At 45.6% G+C, this 20,151-nt stretch overlaps 1 protein-coding gene and 1 long non-coding RNA gene across 2 annotated transcripts in view; one reads left to right on the top strand and one right to left on the bottom strand.

Annotated features, from left to right (window-relative positions):
* Window positions 1-11,637, bottom strand: part of LOC135975752 (uncharacterized) — a 29,393-nt gene extending 17,756 nt beyond the window's left edge. Inside the window, exon 1 of the long non-coding RNA XR_010592772.1 lies at window positions 11,168-11,637. This is a non-coding gene — a long non-coding RNA (uncharacterized LOC135975752). The remainder of the gene's footprint in view (window positions 1-11,167) is intronic.
* Window positions 11,638-12,219: 582 nt separating this feature from the next.
* LOC101945076 (glutathione S-transferase theta-1-like) lies at window positions 12,220-19,198 on the top strand. Its single transcript, XM_065568511.1, has 7 exons — window positions 12,220-12,315; window positions 13,396-13,438; window positions 13,810-13,894; window positions 15,306-15,464; window positions 15,860-15,884; window positions 16,636-16,767; window positions 17,810-19,198. Exons 1-7 carry the CDS (start codon window positions 12,220-12,222, stop codon window positions 17,999-18,001), a joined length of 732 nt encoding a protein of 243 aa, XP_065424583.1. The 3' UTR covers window positions 18,002-19,198.
* The last annotated feature ends 953 nt before the right edge of the window (window positions 19,199-20,151 follow it).

The following is a 20,151-nucleotide window of genomic DNA, read 5'->3' as shown; positions in this document are numbered from 1 at the left end:
AACTGAGAATGTATATCATAAGGGGGGAGGGATAGCTCAGTGGTTTGAGCATTGGCCTACTCAATCCAGGGTTGTGAGTTCAATCCTTGACTGGGCCACTTAGGAATCTAGGGCAAAATCAGTACTTGGTCCTGCTAGCAAAGGCAGGGGGCTGGACTCAATGACCCTTTCAGGGTCCCTTCCAGTTCTGTGAGATAGGTATATCTCCATATATTATAAATTTCAACCTGAACCTAAATTTTATCAACAAGCTAAAATTAGGTTTTGTGGCAAGAAAATATTCTGTAAATGTATCACAAGTCCATAAGGCATGAAAGAAGACTTTTTCTTCTCAGAGTGAAGCCAACATTGATCAACAAAACATATTATAAATATGATTTCTGATTTGACCTTCGACTGCAATATGCGGTATTTTCTGAATTCTCCTGCCCCCTTTCTCCAATAGAGGGTCATTAATATGTTTTTATTTATATTTTTCCTATAAAAATATAAAATACAGCTATGAGTGAAACGTAAAAAGGTTCGACATTTATTTCTTTCAGATTCAAGAGAAACAGCATGTATTTATGAGAGCTAAGATTTTGAGAGGTTTCAGAGTGGGTAGCCGTGTTAGGCTGTATCAGCAAAAAGAACGAGGAGTACTTGTGGCACCTTAGAGACTAACAAATTTATTTGGGCATAAGCTTTCGTGGGCTAAAACCCACTTCATCAGATGCATGCAGACACCATCAGATGCATGCAGACACCATCAGACACCATTTCAAACAGTTGACAAGAAGGTGTGAGTAACAGTAGGGGAAAAATTAGCATGGGGAAATAGTTTTTAGTTTGTGTAATGACCCATCCACTCCCAGTCTTTATTCAAGCCAAATTTAATGGTGTCCAGTTCTGCAGTTTCTCGTTGGAGTCTGTTTTTGACATTTTTTTGTTGAAGAATTGTGACTTTTAGGTCTGTAATTGAGTGTCCAGGGAGGATGAAGTGTTCTCTGACTGGTTTTTGAATGTTATAATTCTTGACGTCTGATTTATGTCCATTTATTCTTTTGCGTAGAGACTCTCTGGTTTGGCCAATGTACATGGCAGAGGGACATTGCTGGCACATGATGGCATATATCACATTGGTAGATGTGCAGGTGAATGAGCCCCTGATGATGTGGCTGATGTGATTAGGTCTTATGATGGACAGAGTTGGCACCGGGCTTTGTTGCAAGGATAGGTTCCTGGGTTAGTGTTTTTGTTGTGTGGTATATGGTTGCTGGTGAGTATTTGCTTCAGGTTGGGGGGCTGTCTGAAAGGGAGAACTGGCCTGTCTCCCAAGATCTGTGAGAGTGAGGTATCGTCCTTCAGGATAGGTTGTAGATCTTTGATGATGTGCTGGGAGAGGTTTTAGTTGGGGGCTGAAGGTGATGGCTAGTGGTGTTCTGTTACTTTCTTTGTTGGGCCTGTCCTGTAGTAGGTGACTTCTGGGTACTCTTCTGGCTCTGTCAGTCTGTTTCTTCACTTCAGCAGGTGGCTATTGTAGTTTTAAGAACACTTGATAGAGATCCTGTAGGTGTTTATCTCTGTCTGAGGGATTGGAGCAAATGTGGTTGTATCTTAGAGCTTGGCTGTAGGCAATGGATCGTGTGATGTGGTCTGGATGAAAGCTGGAGGCATGTAGGTAAGTATAGCAGTCAGTAGGTTTCCGGTATAGGGTGGTGTTTATGTGACCATCGCTTATTAACACTGTAGTATCCAGGAAATGGATCTCTTGTGTGGACTGGTCCAGGCTGAGGTTGATGGTGAGATGGAAATTGTTGAAATCATGGTGGAATTCCTCAAGGGCTTCTTTTCCATGGGTCCAGATGATGAAGATGTCATCAATGTAGCGCAAGTAGAGTAGGGACATTAGGGGACAAGAGCTGAGGAAGCGTTGTTCTAAGTCAGCCATAAAAGTGTTGGCATACTGTGGGGCCATGTGGGTACCCATAGCAGTGCCACTGACTTGAAGGTATACATTGTCCCCAAATGTGAAATAGTTGTGGGTGAGGACAAAGTCACAAAGTTCAGCCACCAGGTGTGCCGTGACATTATCGGGGATACTGTTCCTGACAGCTTGTAGTCCAACTTTGTGTGGAATGTTGGTGTAGAGGGCTTCTACGTCCATAGTGGCCAGGATGGTTCTGTTTTGATTTTGAGAGACCTTTGCACATCCAGGCATTCCTAAGTTCTTCCATTCAGAGAATAAGAGCCATCATTGGTTCTCTGAAGGATGAAGGCTTTGCGGATGAATTTACCAGATGAGACCATGTGTTTCTTCTCTGCTTGTCTTTTTTGCTGTGTACGTACACACCCACACACTTGTTAATGGTCTGCTCCAAAGGAAAAGAAACTGCCTTTAGTTTATTAGAGAGACAAGGTGGCTGAGATATATCTTTTATTGCACCAACTTCTGTTGGTAAGAGAGACAAGCTTTCAAGCTACACAGAACTCTTCCTCAAGTCTGGGAAAGGTACTCAGAGTGTCACAGTTAAATACAAGGTGGAACAGATGGTTTAGCTTAAGTAGTTAGCATATTTTCAAGGGACCATTCAAAGTGATGTGGCCTGTTAATACCCCTGTAATCATAAGACAAAAAGCAGGTTTAGTGGGTTACAGATTGTTGTAATAAGCCATAAATCCAGTGTCTTTATTAAGACCATGACTTTTAGTGTCTAGTAAAGTTATGAATTTAAGCTTCCAGGCTCAGCTGTTGAAAGTGCTGTGCAAGTTCTCTTTGAGGATGAGGACTGATAGGTCAGATATAGAGTGATCGAATTGTGAAAAGTGTTCACCCACAGCTGATGTGGCATTTTTGTCTTTTATCATTTTCCTATGTGAGTTCATTCAAAAGCACAGTGATTGTCTGGTTTCACCCACATAGTTGTTTTTATAGCATTTAGTTCACTGGATGTGGTACACCACATGTTGTGATAGGCATGCATAGGACCCATGGATTTTGAAAGGTGTGTTGTTTGGGGGTGTTGATCATTGTAGTAGTGGAAATATTTCTGCAGATTTTACATCTTTGCTCTGGCAGGGTCTGGTGCCACTTTGAGTTGGTGTGTCCTGGTCTGTGGGGAGCTTGCTTCTGATGAGGAGCTTGGAGAGGTTGGGAGGGTTGTTTGAAGGCCAGAAGAGGGGTTCGGGAAAGATTTCTTTCAGGATGGGGTCCCCATCAAGTATGGGTTGTAGCTGTTTGATTATATTCCGTATGGGTTCCAGTGTGGGATGGTAGATGACAACTAGGCATTTATGGTCAGAGAAGGTTTTATTTCTGTATTGAAGCAGTTTCTCTCAGAGTATTTGGGTGGCCTGTTCCATGAGGGAATCTATTTCTTTGGTGGAGCATCCTTGTTTGGTGAAGGCAGTTTTGAATGTGTTAAGGTGTATATTTCAGACTTTCTCCTCAGAGCATATTCTGTGATATCTGAGTGCCTGTCTGTAGATAACAGATTTCTTGGTGTGTTTGGGGTGGTTAGTGGCTCTATGAAGGTAGGTGTGGTGATCAAGGGGTTTCTCGTTTATAGTTGTCTGTAGGGTTTCATTGTTGAAGCTGATCGTGGTATCCAGGAAGTTGATACTGGTGTGGGATTGGTCCAGAGAGAGTTTAATGGATGTGTGGTGGTTGTTGAAGTTGTAGTGGAAATCTATGAGGGAGGATGAAAATATCATTGATGTATCTCAGATATATCATTGCTTTCATGGTGCATTTGTCCAGAAATTCTTCTTCAAGATGGCCCATGAAGAGGCTGGCATATTGGGAAGCTGTCTTAGTACCCATGGATGTTTTGATGGTTTGGACAAAATGTTAGTTATTTTAATGTAAAATTGTTATGAGCGAGCATGAAATGGATGAGTTCAGCAATGTGTTGAGGGCGCATATCTGAGGATTGTCCATTATCATGTAAATATTTGAAGCAGGCAGCTATACCATCATTGTGAGGAAAGTTGGTGTACAGTGATGTAACATCCATGGTGGCAAGGATGGTGTTCTGAGGGAGGTTGTTAATGTTGCAGAGTTTGTGGAGGAAGTAGGTTGTGTTCTGGAGGAAGCTGGCCCTTTATGTGGTGAGTGCTTTGAGGACCGTTTCTATGAGTCCCAATATTCCTTCAGTGAGAGTGCTGTGACCAGATATAATGGGTCTTCCTGGGTTCCCTTGTTTGTGTGTCTTTGGAAGCACGTAGAAGGTCTCTGGGGTGGGTTCTTGGGGGATGAGTTTGTAGAGTTTCTCTTGGAGTTGTTTGGGGAAGGATTTGATGATATACTTAAATTCCTGGGTAAGTTGTGGTGTGGGGTCTTCTTTCAGTTCTTTATAGTAGGTGGTGTCGAAGAGTTATTGATTGGCTTCATTTGTTTATTAGAAAATAATAACCTATTATAAACTATCTGGAAGCGTGGGTTGTGACCTGAGGCACTGACAATCTGCCACTCACTCTTTTGGGTGTAAAGGGGAAAGTATATAATTAAAAATATGATTATACCTTAAAAAATGCCTTTTGGCGACAAAACAGTGAGTGCGTATGCACTGCGATGCGACTTTTGTCAGGAAAAATGCCCAGTTTCGGTGACAAAATACTTCCACCCCATGAGAGACTTTTTTCTTTTCCCTTTCCTTTATTATCAACAAAGAGCCAGTGTAGACACCACGCCTGCTTTAATCACTTTATTTGGCCTCCAGGAAGTGTCCCACAATGCCCATCCTGACCGCTCTGGTCAGCAGTTTGAACTCAGCTGTCCTGCAGCCAGGTAAACAACCATCTGCCCCTCCCCCTTGCAAGCCCCAGGAATTTTAAATTCCATTTCCTGCTTGCTGGTTTGGCATGGGGGGATCTCATCGCGTCTTCCCAGGTGACTATGGCTGTCTATCGCACCAAACGCTCTCCCGTCTGGGTCACCATGGAGCTGTTGGATCTGATCAGTATATGGGAAGAGGAGGCTTGCAGTCCCAGCTGCGCTGGACCCATGGAATTTGGGATACCTATGGGCACATTTCTTGAGGCTTGTGCGAAAAGGGCTGTGATTGGGACATGCTGCAGTGCAGACTGAAGATAAAGGAGCTGAGGCAGGCGTACCATAAGGCGAGGGAAGCAAAACTTCACTCCGGTGATGCACCTAAGACATGCCCTTTGTATAAGGAGCTGGACGGTACCCTCAGTGGTGACCCCATCTCCACTGCCAAGAGCCCCATGGATACTTCAGAGGGAACGGAGGCGGTGGAAAGAGGACCTAACCCAGAGGGTGAAGTTATTGATGAAGAAGTGGAGTTAGACGAGGATGTGGAGCTCCCGGCAGGATCGCCCAGTGGGTCAGGCAGCCAGGAACTTTTCTCCACTCCTGAGGTGCCTAGCCAGTCTCAGCAGTTGCTCTCCAGCGAGAGAGAAGCAGGAGATGAGACACCTGGTAAGTGGCTGTGGCTTGTGTAGTGCAGAGGTGGGTTCACGGAATAGAAATGTGGGAAGCTGTCTGTGTTTCTGTGAGCTGGACATTTCCCTTTGTAGCTGATCGGTATGGTGGAACAGGGTGTTGATGCACACCAAGATCTCATGGGAATCCTCCAGAGAGATCTCCAGGAAAGTTTCCTGGGGTACTCAGTAATCCCCTGCCGCAGGTTGCGTGGCAGTGCAGCTTTGTTCCTTCCCCCATTGTAGGACACTGTCCCGCGCCATTCGTCAATCACTTGTGCAGGGACCAAAGTGGCACATAGGTGAGCTGCATATGGAGCAGGGCGGAAGCTGCAAGCCTGCAGTATATATACCCTACCTTCCCTGCTTACTCTCAGCAGTGAGATGTCTGCTAGAATGATCCCTGCCTGTGGAAAAGTGTGGGATAATTTTAGAATTAGTTCCCTGTAAAGTTGCACCGCAACCCCTGCAAAGACTGTATGTCCTTCTGTCCAGGTGCAGCCCCCTTTTCTCCCCCCCCACCAACCCAGCCAATGCTCACCGTTTTGGGTGCTTGCAGAGATTTGTGCCTGGCAAGGTCAGTGAGAAAGTGATTAGTATGCTGCAAAAGGTGCATATAAGTGAAATGTTTCAATGCTGTGCTTGAATTTAACAATCCCACTTCTGTGCATTGTCCCCTATGCTTCACCAGATGTGGCCTTCAGGAACACCCCATACACCCTTGCCGACCGTCTCCGCCAGATAAGAAAGAGCCCAAGACGCAGCAAAGAAGACGTGTTCTGGGAGGTACTGCAGTGCTCCACTACAGAGAAAAGGGAATGAAAGGAGTTCTGGGAAGTCAAAAGGCAGGACAGAAAAGAGAACTAAGCGTTTGCTAGGGACGCAACTGCGTGGATGATAAAGTAATGGAGGAGCAAGCAGAAATGCTCACATCTTTAATAATGCTGCAGAGTGAGCACGTCCAGGCTCAACCTCCACTGCAGCACATGCACAATTATTTACCAGCCCCGCTCCACTCCGCCCACACATTTTTTTCACTTTCTGGGACTCCTCAGGTTCTCCTTCACTCCACCCCCTTGCATAACTTTCACAATGATAACTGGACCTACACACAGTTGTGAGGGTCTGCCCTTTCCCAGTCCCTCCTTTCCCAGCAAGCATCTGTGTTTTGGTGAGTGTCACTGTGCTTTTTCTTGATCAATAAAGGCAAAGTTTTATAATGGTAAAACATCTTTATTTTGTTTTCTACAAATTCACATTGCAATCACTACGAGTACATGTACAGGCATTTTAATCATTTTCTTACTGGGATATGTGGCCCCAAATGTCAACATAGCCCCCTAGGGGGAAAAAATGGAATGCACCATGGAAGCAACTCTAAGAAAGATATACATTACTACTGCTCATTGTCAGAGTGCTTCCTCAAAGCCTCCCTGATTTCTATTGCTGCCCTCTGGGTTCCTCTGACAGCCCTGGTATCTGGCTGCTCAAACTCAGCAGCCAAACGCTCTACTTCAGCACTCCACCCAAGCAAACATTTCACCCTTAGATTCACAGAGATTATGCAAAGAGCAGCACGCAGCTATGACCATGGGAACATTCTCCTCATTAAGGTCTAACCTGTCAAAAAGGCAATGCCAGCGTGCCTTTAATATGCCAAAGGCACATTCAACTGTCATCCGGCACCTATTCAGCCTGTTGTTGAAACACTCCTTACTGCTGTCCAGGTGTCCCGTGTAAGGTTTCATGAGCCAGGGCTGTAAGGGGTAAATCTGGTCTCCCAGGATCACTATGGGCATTTCCACATCCCCCACTGTAATCTTGTGGTCTGGAAAGAAAGTCCTTGCTTTCAGATTTCTGTACGGCCAGTGTTCCTGAAGATGCGTGCATCATGCACCTTTCCAGACCACCCCATGTTGATGTCTGTGAAACTCCCATGGTGATCTACAAGTGCCTGCAACACCATGGAGAAGTGCCCCTTCCTATTGATGTACCCTGTTGCAAGGTGGTCTGGTGCTAAAACTGGAATATGTGTGCCATCTATTGCCCCTCCATAGTTAGGGAAACCCATCTCTGCAAAGCCCTCCACTATTTCACGCACATTTCCCAAAGTCACGGTCCTTCGTAGCAGGATGAGATTTATTGCCTTGCACACTTGCACTAATGCAGCCCCAACGGTTGACTTCCCCACTCCAAATTGATTTGCGACTGACCGGTAGCAGTCTGTAGTCGCCAGCTTCCAGACAGTGATAGCCACACACTTCTCTACCAGAGGGCAGCTCTCATTCTGGTGTCCTTGCGCCGCAGGTCTGGGGCCAGCTCAGCACACAGTTCCAAGAAGGTGGCTTTACACATCCGAAAGTTCTGTAGCCACTGCTCTTCATCCCACACCTGCATGACAATGCAATCCCACCATTCAGTGCTGGTTTGCCTAGTGCAAAAGCGACAGTCTACCCTATGCAGCTGCTTTGTGAATGCCAAAAGCATGTAAAGTTGCTGCTATCCATATCATGCAGAATGTCGGGTGCCTGCGAGTCTTCCTCTGTCATTAATTTCACGATTAACTGCACTGCCAGGTGCGATGTCCTCATGACACTTCAAAGAGCATAGAAGAGAAGTGCGGAATCCATCTCTTCTCACTATAGATACCAGGGTGCACAGCAAAGAATGGCCATTGAAAAAATGGCACGAAAGAAAGTCGGAAGCCAATGGAGGGCTGGGACACAAAGCAATGCATGACGGGACATTTAGCCCGGTTCCAAGATGCGCCGTGATCCGCTCCGCCTTTCCACAACACCTAGCGACAGAAGGTGTCGCCCTGCACTGTAGGATACATACCCACAATGCATTGTTCACACTGTCAATGATGGGGTCCCCAATGTGGACAATCTGTCACTAGAGGGGGCTAGTGTGAACAAGCTTTTCCGATTTTTATTAAGTCGACTTTTGGGTGTTGATATAAGTGTAGTCGACAAAACTTGGTAATGTAAACAAAGCCTAAGCCACTGCCAGCCATGACGACCCCATTCAAAGGGGGTCGTGACCACTTTGGGGTCCCAACCCACAGTTTGAGCTCTAGCAGGTTAATAGAAAAACAGAAGGAGGACGCCACTTAGAGAAGAATGATTGGAGCCATAACAGCCAAAATATCCACAAGGAAAGAGCTCTTTAGGAGGCTGGAGTGCATTGTATTCCAGCCTGCGGGGGCGGGGGGGGGAGCAGGAACGCTGCTGTGTGTCCCAGCAGAGCATTGTGTTCAGGTCCAAAGAGGCTTCCCCCTTAGGGTGACCAGATGTCCCAATTTTATAGGGACAGTCCCGATATTTGGGGCTTTTTCTTATATAGATGTCTATTACCCTCACCCCCGTCCCTATTTTTCACACTTGCTGTCTGGTCACCCTACTCCCCCGCATTCCCCTATGTGGCAGGAGGAACTAGAAACACTGACACAAATACAAGTTTTTCTGTTCCTTCCAAGACCAAGCAGAATCCAAGGGAAACAGCAGGCTGGTCCTGTCAGCATTGGTTTGCTCATGAGTGTCCCCGCCCCTCCGTCTCTCCCCCTCCCCCCGCCAGGACCAGCTCCACCCTTTTCTTCCCCAGGCAACCCACCTATCTCCCTCACCCCTTCTTACCCCAAACACTGGGCAGTTTTAAATGCCCTCCATTGCACGTGGGTTATTCTGAGTGTGTCCAAGTGAGGAGGCGAGGGGTAGTGACGACAGACTTGAGCCCCTCGTCTTCCCTTTGGTCTCATCGGATTGGTCTCCCCCCAACCCCCGTTCAGTTAACTCCTTCGGACAATCCGCAGTGCGGAGCGATGTTTCTTGTTGGTTTGCCATGTGGCCAGCAGCTGTAACTGGAATCCCCGCCACCGCTGCCCCGGCCCCCTTCCCACTCCCGGCTGGGCAGGATGGGGCTGGAGCTGTACCTGGATTTGTTCTCCCAGCCCTGCTGATGCATCTACATGTTCACCAAGAAGAACAAAATCCCCTTTTGACTTCAAGCCCATGGAGCTGCTCAAAGGTGGGGACGGAGGGGAGAGGCCGAGCACCGTTTGCCTCTCACTCCCTTCCCTCTTCCCTTCTGGAGAATGAACCCTATCATCTCCCCCACACACACAAACAGGCTGGCCATCCCTTTGAAACTTGATCCAGTTGTTTAGAAAAGTATGCCACAGGACGCTTCCAGGCACCTAGTAACTGAAATGTCCTGTCCGCTTCTGGGGACCAGTGAAAGGGGTCATGATCCACTCCCTTAACACATGCATACAGAGGTTTAGCCCACAGTCCACTACCCTGTATCCTCGGAGTCCAATAAAATTCAAGAGACTCACAGTAGCTCTGAGACAAGGGATCAGACCCACAGCAGCAATTAGCAAATCATCTACCTATTGCAGAAGGAGGGCTTTGTCCTCATTATCCCACTCCTCCAAGTCTCTGGCCAGAGCCTGTCCGAACAGAGTGGGGGAATTTTAATCCCTGGGCCAATACTGTCCAACAAAACTGCTTCTTAACCCTTCTGTTGTCTTCCTTATGCCTTGCAGTATTTTGCAGATCTCATAGTTGCTTGGGCACATTCAGGCCCCCCTTTCTCTTGGTTGTCAGCCAAGTCTTGGCTGTGAACAATGTCCTTGGACAAAGCCTGCTAGCTGTATTTTCCTCTCAGTTTACTCATTCTGTGCTCTTTCCTTCTCCCTTTCTCGGCTTCTTCTAACTTCCAAAGGAATCTTCCACTTTTCACTCATACATCTTTTCTCCAACCATTAACACATACACATTACCATTATACATCCTTTCCAGTAACATAACTTCTGTACAGAGCCTTGAAGCAACAAACCAGGACAAGCACACTCACTTCTGAGGATTCCACTCTGTACAACCTCTGGTATCCAATAGCTTTCCTTTTCAAACTTTAAATGCCTTCCCCATCTTCATCCCTAGCCTTGGCTATAACCTGATTCCGCTCCACTTCAGACAACAAGGTTCTCATAAGTATATTGCAATCATCCCAGTCAGGCTTATGGCTAGCCAGACACCCTTCAAAGATTGAAATAAACCTGCTTGGATTCATCCAGAACTCTCCTGCCTCTGCCTGAAAGCAGCTAGATGGACTGGGTTAAAAACAACATGAGAATACACTGACACAATCTGGGCTGCACGATCCTGTGTTCCTGGACGGGCTACCACACTCTCAGTAATCAATGGATACAATCCCACCGAGGGGTGGGGGTACTCTCTGGAGCCTGTGGGGGTGGAGGATCCGAAGGGGACACCGATTCTGCCATTACAACTGTGGGAGGGTTCTGGGGTTTAGCAGCCGTTACTACCGAGCCTGTCGGAGTCAAATGGCACTTATGCAAAATATCAGTCCTATCTCTTAACACCATAAACGTATACGCATAGAGATGTTCATTCCCTTTACCTGTTCTCTGACAAAACAAAAGCAACTGAAGGATCATGTTGTAATTGAGTGATCCTTCCGGTGGCCATCTTTCTCGGCACTCCAGCTGATACTGAAGCCAATCAACTGTACAGAACCTTTTCAATTTACTTTTAATCAACTGGTCAGATCCAAACACTTTCCAGTTCACCAGAATGCATTCTAAGGGTGTACACTGTACCCTGCCGGCTGTACTCCGTTCCTGCCCCATAGGGAGACTCTGGGCGTCCCCAGGTCAAAACAGGCAGACACTGGGCGTCCCCAGGTCACAACAGATAAGTCCCCACTGGACTGTTCCTACCTTATCCAAGGGTCCGGTTCTGCACCGTCGCCCTATCCACGGGACCGGTTCCCCACCGTCGTCCGCAGCTGCTTCTCCACTGTCTAAGTGCGTTGCACCGTTGTGCCTCCGGGGTCGAGCAAACCACATCTCCGCCGAGGCCCCCGATGAAGTCACCGGTGCGCGCTGGGCGTCGGTTGTCGCTGTAAGCCGTCGGCCGCCAGGAGGGATCCGGGCAAGGCTAAATTTCAGCCTCGAGCCCCACGTTGGGCGCCAAAACTGTTGCCTGCCTAAAAAGGCCTCGAGATGGCAAACAGGGGTCTGTCGCCCGGTGTGCTTGGCACCAATAAAGACACCGAGGGGAGAAAGCTTAGTTTATTTCAGAGCTCTGAAATGGCACTAGGAGACCAGCATGTCTCAAATCAAGTGCAGCAAATACAAATAAAATTTTCCCTTTTATATTCCAAGCTGTTTCTGTGTAAGCCTTTGTCTGTTACTCCCTCTTACCCCTCCCTCCCCTCCCTTCTCTAGCAGTTACAGCAGGTACACAGTGTGCATGTTAGAAACTTTCCCTTCGCCTGCTTATCTCTTGACCTTGCAAGGCCTGTTTACAGCAGCTGCCTGCTAGAAAAGCTGACCCTTACATTTCTGCTTCAACATGTAAGCAGTTAGCACAGAAGTAGGTGAGAGTTCACAAGATGGAGTCACTGTGGCTCAGGTAGGCCCAGAGCAGAAGAGCTTCATCGGCTCTTTTGGCCTTCCACTCTCCCGAGTTCCCTGGTAGCTATGCCTAGTGACACCAACACTTCTCTGTGGGCAAGTTCAAGGTGTCCCTTTATATCCAGTGTGCTCCTGCTGTCCAGTAGTAGGGACACTTCCCTGATCCCCTCCAAGAAAGCAAGAAGAGCCTTTTACAAATGTAATTAAAGTGCTGGCCTACTCTGAAAAGTCCCTCGTAATGCCATTACATGCATCCATATTTACTATGACTCAGTGACTCCAGATCATATCTTCTGTTGAAATGAACAAGATTTGTTTTATCAGCAAACTCACCCTGGCATTTGAGAGTTAAGATGGGTTATTTCCTCTCATCTTTATTCTCAGCAATTAAGATCTTTAGGTCAAATGATTTCCTTAGTGATACACTAGCCTTCATTGGGATTGCACTGGTATAATTGGGGGCATAAATTGGTGAACATTATGTTTATTGATGATTAATTGATGTTTATTAATGATTTAGTTGGGGTTGGTCCTGCTTTGAGCAGAGGGTTGGACTATATGACCTCCTGAGGTCTCTTCCAACCCTAATCATCTATGATTCTATGTTTCTATGAATGTGCTGGGCTGGCAGGTAGAAAACACTATATTTTTCTTGTAAATTTAGCAAATTTGTTCAGGAGTTACTGAGATTCAGTAAAGATTGGGACCTTCGAGCATAATTAATTTTATTCATTCATAGAGTCATTTTTCAGAATAACATCACTCTTCAACAAACTGTCCTAGTCCTAACATTTTGTTATGAACTAATGAAATTCTATTGCTGGTCACTCTTTGAGACAACATGAAACTCTGGATTATGCTGTCCATCAATGCCAGTCTGCCAGAGTCATCTTTATTGATTTGGGAAAGCAAAACTCCAATCTCAGTAGCTGACCTGACTTTTTAAATATTTACTATGGCAATAAGCCACCAGGCTGCCTTTTCACTTTTTGTAGAGAGTATTGTTGTGCAATCTATTCCAGTCTTGGACCGCAAACATGTGATTGTATGTGCAACAATGACCCGCTGGGTAGTCTGCTGAGTAATCAACCCTGTGTGAATTTACATGCACTTGTGGCTGTTGATAGCTTTTTTCTTTTTGAGATGCTTTTAAAAACAGAGGTGAAGGGTCTAATAAAGGAGAGCAAAGTTTTACATCCCTTGCTTTCTAGGCTGGCCTGACCTGTCATGGTGGTTCTTTATCCACCCTGATGCCACCTCTGGAAAAGCAAATTGAAAGTAGAAATTTCTCCCTTACTTCATCCTAGGACAACTCATTGTTATTAATTCATTCTATAAAGTTAGACATGGGTTTTAACCTGTGTGATGTGAAAATCCCTTGCAGAAGGCAGTTTAACACTGTGTGCACATCTGCTCCATTGAGGACTAGTCTGTCCCCTCATTTCCCTTCTTTCTTACTTTTGGCAAATATGTCATAAAAACATTCAGTTGCCTTTATTGAAATCTCCTCCTTCTTTCCCTCCCCCAAGATTGGAGGAAATGCTCTTCCCATTTCAGAATGGCCATTTGCAGGTAACTTTTTTCAGTGTGTTTCACCTACCGCTAGCATTAACAGGAGTCAAATGACCGAATCCCTGTTGCAATGCACTGAAAGGCTTGGCATAACTGTCAGACTGCAAAGACCCTGGCTGGATATTTTGGCTTTTTAGTTTATGTTCCTTCTTTAATTTGAAAAATACACCTCTTGAAAAAGCCCACTGACTTATTTAGAACAAGGTGCCTCTAAGTGTTTGGCAGTGGCAATAGCAAAATATTGCCACTGGTTTGACTAATCCCCATTAACAGGTTCCAAATGGGCTATGCTGACAGCTCAGCTTCAGCTTCTATTGGTTTCTCCACCACTAGTCTCTGATTGTTTTTTTTATTAATTATAACTCTTTTAGGGCTCAACATTCAAGAATTTAGCAACACAAACTCCCTGAAGAAAGTGCCTATACTGAAGGATGGAAGCTTGACCTTAGGAGAGAGGTTAGAATGCAGAGGTAGAAACCTCACATCCTTGTCACAGTATTTACCACCATAACACTTCTGAGCTGCATGGTTGTCTGCTGCAGTCCGCCGCTATGAGGATCATGGGATGGTGTTTGGTCTTTCAGTGTGCTAGGACATGCCGGTAATAAGGCGTCCTGGCTGGTTTCAGATTGCCAGATGCACTGAGAAAAGCAGTCTGGCTGAATGTTCTCCTGGGGCCCCAGATTGGAATCTCACTAAGGCGTGGGAGAGTTAGTGCCAATCTATGTCTCAGTGAAACACACTATGGATTGTATTGAGAAAAAAGTTGTAAGTGCGGGGGACAGTGTGGCACTAGGCCTTCCTTTTTTCACTCAGACTGTGACCCATCTGAAGGCATCTTAGCACCTTTCTAATATTCTAATATTCACACAAACATAGGGGGCTCAAGACCATAGGCTCCGACTCCACGGAAAAAAAATAGTGGGTGCTCAGAACCCACCGGCAGCCCCACCAATCAGCTCCTCCCCCTCCCTCCCAGTGCCTCCCGCTGTGGATCAGCTGTTCAGCAGCGTGCAGGAGGTGTGGAGGGGGAGGGGGAGGAGCAAGGGTGGAGTGTGCTCGGTGGTGGTATGGGGCAGAGTGGGGTTGGGAAGAGGCAGAGCAGGGGTGGGGGCTTGGCAGAAGGGGTGGATGGGGGTGGGGCCTAGGGTGGAACGGGGGTCGAGCACCCCCCAGCAACTTAGAAAGATGGCGCCTCTGCTCAAGACCCCAAGTGAACAGAGAGCGAAATGGGAAAGCAGTGTTTCAAGAAGCCAAGGAGAAGGGTTCCCTGAAAGCCCCCATTAGAATCAGTCTGGTTCTGAGAGAGCTTTGATTTACATGTCTTATCTTCTTTGCCAGGATGCAATCTGCAAGTTCTACGTTTGTTTATATTTGTGGGGCGAGGAACAAGTGGTGTATTTTTGAGAGAATGCATTCTCAGAGCCATGTCTTTGTAAGGAACGTGTGCAATGTACTTTTCATAGCAACAAAAGCTGACAAAATAAAAGCCTGGTCTAATGTCTGTTGAAGTCAATGGAAGGTTTCCCATTGACTTCAGTGGGATATTGGATCAGGCCCTAAAACAGCTGAGAGGGAAAAGGAAATGCAGAAAACACTACATTATACTTCATGATGATAGTTTTATAAAATATCATTGGTCTGTGGTTCATAATGTGTAAAGGGTGCTGTGGGTTATCAGCAGAACAAGCAGTGCTGATCTTCCGGCTCCTGCGCTGTTCTCTGACCCCTAACATTACCACGCTTTCTAAATGGAAGCGATGTAAGGAGAAGAGGAGGAGGATGCAACTGTTCTCTCCTTAGCTCACAGGCCTACTGTTTCCCCTTTTATCTGGACAGCACTGTGATTCTTCTGTCCCTGAGCCAGAGAAGTACAACACACCTATCACTGGTACCCGTCCGACCTACAGAAACGGGCCCGGGTAGATGAATACAGGCCCTGGCAACACACTACTGTCCGGGCGAATGCTTCCAAAATGTTGTGGGTTAAGGTAAGTGGGCTAAATATCAAAAGTCCTGAATACTAGCACTTGCCAGTGTTATAAAAGGGCTATGTTTAAATGGCCTTTGTACAAAGGGTTCGCCCTTTCTTTCCAATATAGTGCTCGTTTTGCCATCCGTAGGTGTACGGAACAAAGACAAAGGGAGGAGGTATATTTCCACTAGGGAAATCTACAAGACTGCTTGCTTTACCCATCATTTATTTTCCCAGTGCCACCAGACTACTGTATGTCTGGCATGCTAGTTTAGCCTTTGGAGCAAGTCATGGGGCAAGTTTCCCTACTTAATCCAGGCTGCCAAGTACCACTCCCCGATCTGGTCAATTGTAGTTAGTTTGAGTATTATCAGCACTCCTGAGTTCCAGACAGAGTCATGAGGGGGCATTTAACGTCTTTCTTTCTTTCTTTCTTTTTTTTTAAGTGCTCCCACATTTTTAAGTGCCTGTGTGAGGTTAAATAACTGCATTTTGGGGGTGGTTGTCCAATAAGCGTATGTCTTGTGACCATAACCAGCCAATTGGTGAACATACAGAAATCCACTTTGTATTTAATATGTATGTATACAATATACATATACATACAAATCACTTACATAGTGCTATGATCATACAAATTATAATGATGATGCCATGTGGTAAACTACATGCACCTGGCTCTTTTCTCCCTCTACTGGTCTGATGGAGAACAGCAAGATCATGTAGCAAGGCCAAGAGTCTTTGGGAGATTTGGTATGTCTCCTCTTACAGGGTAACAGATATATTTAAATTGATGAAACCAAACTTGTAGGGATCCTAGCACTCCACTTAAATTAAAAGGTTACTTCGACTACTAAGTAGGAGCAAAAGACCGTGTGAGACGTGGACTATGAAACCTGATGCATACGCTGCCAGCATTTGATGTAAGGATATCTGAGATCCACAGATTGTTCTCAGAATGCAACAGGACAACGTCCAGCTGCTTCGAGGATCCCATTAAGTCTCATTCTGATTGCTGATACTTAGAGGTACAGAGAAATAGAGGATTCATACAGCTCAGTACCGGATTAGCTCTCCTGTAAATACATGGAGCCATCTATGCAGTTCCCCATTTTGTGATGACTAAATTCCATTGCATGTGTATGGAAGCTAATCCTATTCCCTCCTCCCCATGCAGGTGGTGATTCCCCTCTTCACAGGAAAGCCAATACCTTGAGAGAAGCTGCAGGAGGCTTTGGATGAGCTGAATAATTCCCTAAAAAAGTTCATAGAGAAGTTCCTGCAGGACAAGCCCTTCATTGTGGGCAGTGAGATTTCTCTGGCAGACCTGGTGGCTATCAGAGAGTTCATGCAGGTGAGTGTAGGAGTGTTAGTGAATTTTCAGCATCATGAAAAACTGATGTTGTCTATACTGCCTGAAGACCAGCATGTGGTGCTGGTACAGTTTCCTTGGAGATGGGAAGGAGGGTTTGATGCAGCACCACACGACTGAGAAGGGAAGCAGGATTCAGCAACATCACAAAGATGGCAGATGCTACAAAACAGTCTGATCCAGTGTTGCTCTGTCCCCCCCCCCATGTTTTCCTTCACGTCATTCCCTCCTCATTACAGTTTTCTGTTCTTCTTGTGAAGAATTCAAATCCTATGAAGAGTAAATGAGGAGCAATGGGGAACTGAGGTTTAGATTAAAATGAAGAGCCCACCCCAAGGGGGGGGGGAAGGCAGGCAGGCTTCCTCCCCTAGTCATTTCCCTCCTCTCAGTCTGCAAAATACCAATCAGGGACTTCACAAAATACAGCATTTAAAAGGAAGTGGCTCCCATATGGATCTGTCACTTGCCTGGAGTACTGTGTTACAGCACCTTCCACCTCTCCCCACACCTTCTCCTCCAGATGCTTTATGGGGCAGCACTGCCTCCCTCCAAAGAGCGGGTCACCCTGCAGATAAACTTTTGAGAGGGCAAGAAAAACTGCTGATGCTGCAATTTTGATCTTAAATGATGATTTCGTGTTCTCTCATTGACCATGCCTTAGTGCATGTGAGAACTGTTACAGCTATTAAGCCAAACTCTCTGCTGGTGTAACTTCATTAGCTTCAATCGTGCTATGCTGCTGGAGAAATCAGCTCATTATCTCCTGACTTAACCTCTAGCAGCTGAGGTCTTGCAATAAGCATCACGTGAATTGCGATGAGAATGTACCACCCTTCAAGTCAGGCTCAGCCATTTAGGTGCTAGAGCAGATTGAGGATGACACTGACACTAGTCAGCCAATTGTCTTCCCACATTTGGCAGTTGTTTGTTAATCCAGGGCAGGATTTTGCTGTGCACAGTTCATTGAAATGATTTCCTCTCCTTTTCACTAACGTTTGGCTGCGGTGTCTTTCTCTCTTTGCAGCCCGTAGGTGCTGGTTGCAACATCTTTGAGGGCTGGCCCAAATTGGTGACATGGCACAGCCAGGTGGAGGAAGCTGTGGGGAAGGAGCTCTTCCAAGAAGTGCATGAATGGATCCTGAATGCCCAGGATTTGAGGAAAGTCCAGATTGACCCACAGATGAAGGAGGAAATGAAGCCCAAGATGCTGAAGTAGGAGGAAACGTGAAGTATTCTTTCACTGCTAGACTTTTCTGAATGTTTTTCTAAATCCAACCCCCGAAATTCCCCTGTTATGTGCAATTACCCTGTGCCAAGAAGAAAGAACTTGCCACACGTTTCACTTGAGTAATGGAACTTTTCCACGTGTTCTGTCTTTATCCTCTAACAGTGAACCACAGCAGGGCACTTTAAAATTAGACCTTTTTTCCCTTAACCATTGCCTTTTTGTCACTTGAAAGAGACAGTGTGTTGTCCCCAAAAATTCACTCATTACTATCTCTCACAGGGCTTCTTCGTCGCAGTCCTCTTAAATATCCTCATGCTGACTGTCAGCTTCTCTGCTCCTTGACAATTCTGAAAAACTCAAAAAGAATGCGGACTTCTAGCAGAGAGTCTTCAACCCCCTTCCACACACATGCTCTGGATTTCTCTCTGTGGAAGCTTACTAACCTCCGGGACATTTTAGCTTCTTGAGGCAGCACACATTGTTCTCATTTTCCTCTCCTCATCTTGTAATTGCCAGTGCCACTCTTCACAGCTGGCAGTTTGCTGCACAGAGGAGTGACTCATTCCTTGGTGAATTTTCTGTTCTAACAGATATCCAGGATTTTGTGCTCTTAAAATGTTGCTAGAAATAATGATGCCACTGGACACCCAAAGCAGTGTACTTTCTGTGCAGTTGCATGCCCAGAATACCAGCCATCAGGTGATTTCTATCACATGAAGTGCCAAATCTTTTGGGCAAGTCTTGGAAATGCACTGCCTGATGTGCTGTTACTGTTATAAAATAGACATTAAAAATAGAAACAAGCATTTACTGTAGCTTATTCAAATGGATATAACAGTCTTTCAGCCAGACAGGTAACTCTTGCATATACTTCACTGTAATGTCACTGCTTGTTCTTCCTAGAAAACTCAGAGCAGGAGTTGTGTACATTTATGTACTGACATTTTCTGAATCTGCTTAGACTATATCAGACATTTACCTCTCAGATTCATCAGCTGCCAGTGTGTCTCTTCAGAATATTGCAAAGCATATGTTCAAAATGAAAACGCAGCAGTCGGTTGTCTTTGGGTGTTTCGTTATCTTTGCTTTTAGAGGATCTGGGTTTGAAGTGCAGTCACCTTAAAGCAGAGCTTCGTTCCCTTCTCCTACCCACACACTTTCCTTCCTTAAGACGTTCCAGTTAGGGTTAGTGGGTTTGGTTTGGTTTTTAAATGCCCTAATCTTCTGGAAGTGTCCATTTCCATTGAGATTTTTCCACTCAACAGCTGTACATCATTAACTCCCCGTCACAAAATTCAAACCGTGGGCCAGTCTCAGATTTTGCAGCTGAACTTTTTTATAATGATAATGTTACCCATTATCACAGTTGCCACTTCAGCATAAAGAATCAGGTATTATAAATAGATATCATAAAGAGCCACATCAGTTGGACAGTAACGTGGGAGACATAACCTCTAAAACAGGCTTCTTGGATTTTAGCAACCACGCATGGAGATAAAATAGGCAGCTGTTAGTGAAAAGGAGAATATTTTCTTCACCCCATTTCTCCATGTGGAGTATCTAAATAAGAAGAGATATTGAAGTGAGAAGAAATAATGAACACATGGAAGGCAGAGAGTCCCAGCCAGCTGTAGGCACATAAACCCCTCTATCCATCTCCCAACAAAGGGCAGAAATAATTTCCAGTCTTTAGGGAAGGTAAAGCAATATGAAAAAGGCTGCAAAAACAAGAGAAATTAAGTATCACAGTAAGTTGCATTCATGCGGTCACATGCATACTATTACAAGCACTCTGTCATGTGGTAGGGTATGATAAATCAATCGTGCCGTGGTGGTCAGGCTGCTTGTCAAGACTTACTGTTACATTTCAGTGTTCAGATTATTCGTGTGTGTATGTGTTTTATGCTTTTCCATCCCCTAACCACTATTGTCCGTCTCAGGGCACTCAGGGTGCGAGAAATAAACATTTGTTTCCAGCAGACAAATGAAAGCCAAGGTAAACTCCACTGGCACATTTCCATTTGTGGCTTTGTTAAGGACACTCTTGATCAGGGAGTTGCATGAAGTAGGCGAACTGCCTTCCTGATAAGCAATCCATATACCTGCCTGCCAGTGCCACAGAAAATGAATAGAGGGTT

The sequence above is a fragment of the Chrysemys picta genome, chromosome 15 (genome assembly GCF_011386835.1).
Source record: "Chrysemys picta bellii isolate R12L10 chromosome 15, ASM1138683v2, whole genome shotgun sequence".
NCBI classification, from domain to species: domain Eukaryota; kingdom Metazoa; phylum Chordata; order Testudines; family Emydidae; genus Chrysemys; species Chrysemys picta.
Note: the sequence above shows the minus strand (reverse complement) of the source record. Positions and strands in the feature narration are given on the sequence as shown.

Excerpts from the sequence above, each read along its gene's own strand:
- LOC101945076 (XM_065568511.1), top strand. The coding sequence starts at position 12,220 with ATGGGTTATTTCCTCTCATCTTTATTCTCAGCAATTAAGATCTTTAGG. Across the intron at positions 13,895-15,305 it reads AGCTTGACCTTAGGAGAGAG|AGAAGTACAACACACCTATC; the intron begins GTTAGAATGCAG and ends TCCCTGAGCCAG. Across the intron at positions 15,885-16,635 it reads CCACATTTTTAAGTGCCTGT|CTGCAGGAGGCTTTGGATGA; the intron begins GTGAGGTTAAAT and ends CCTTGAGAGAAG.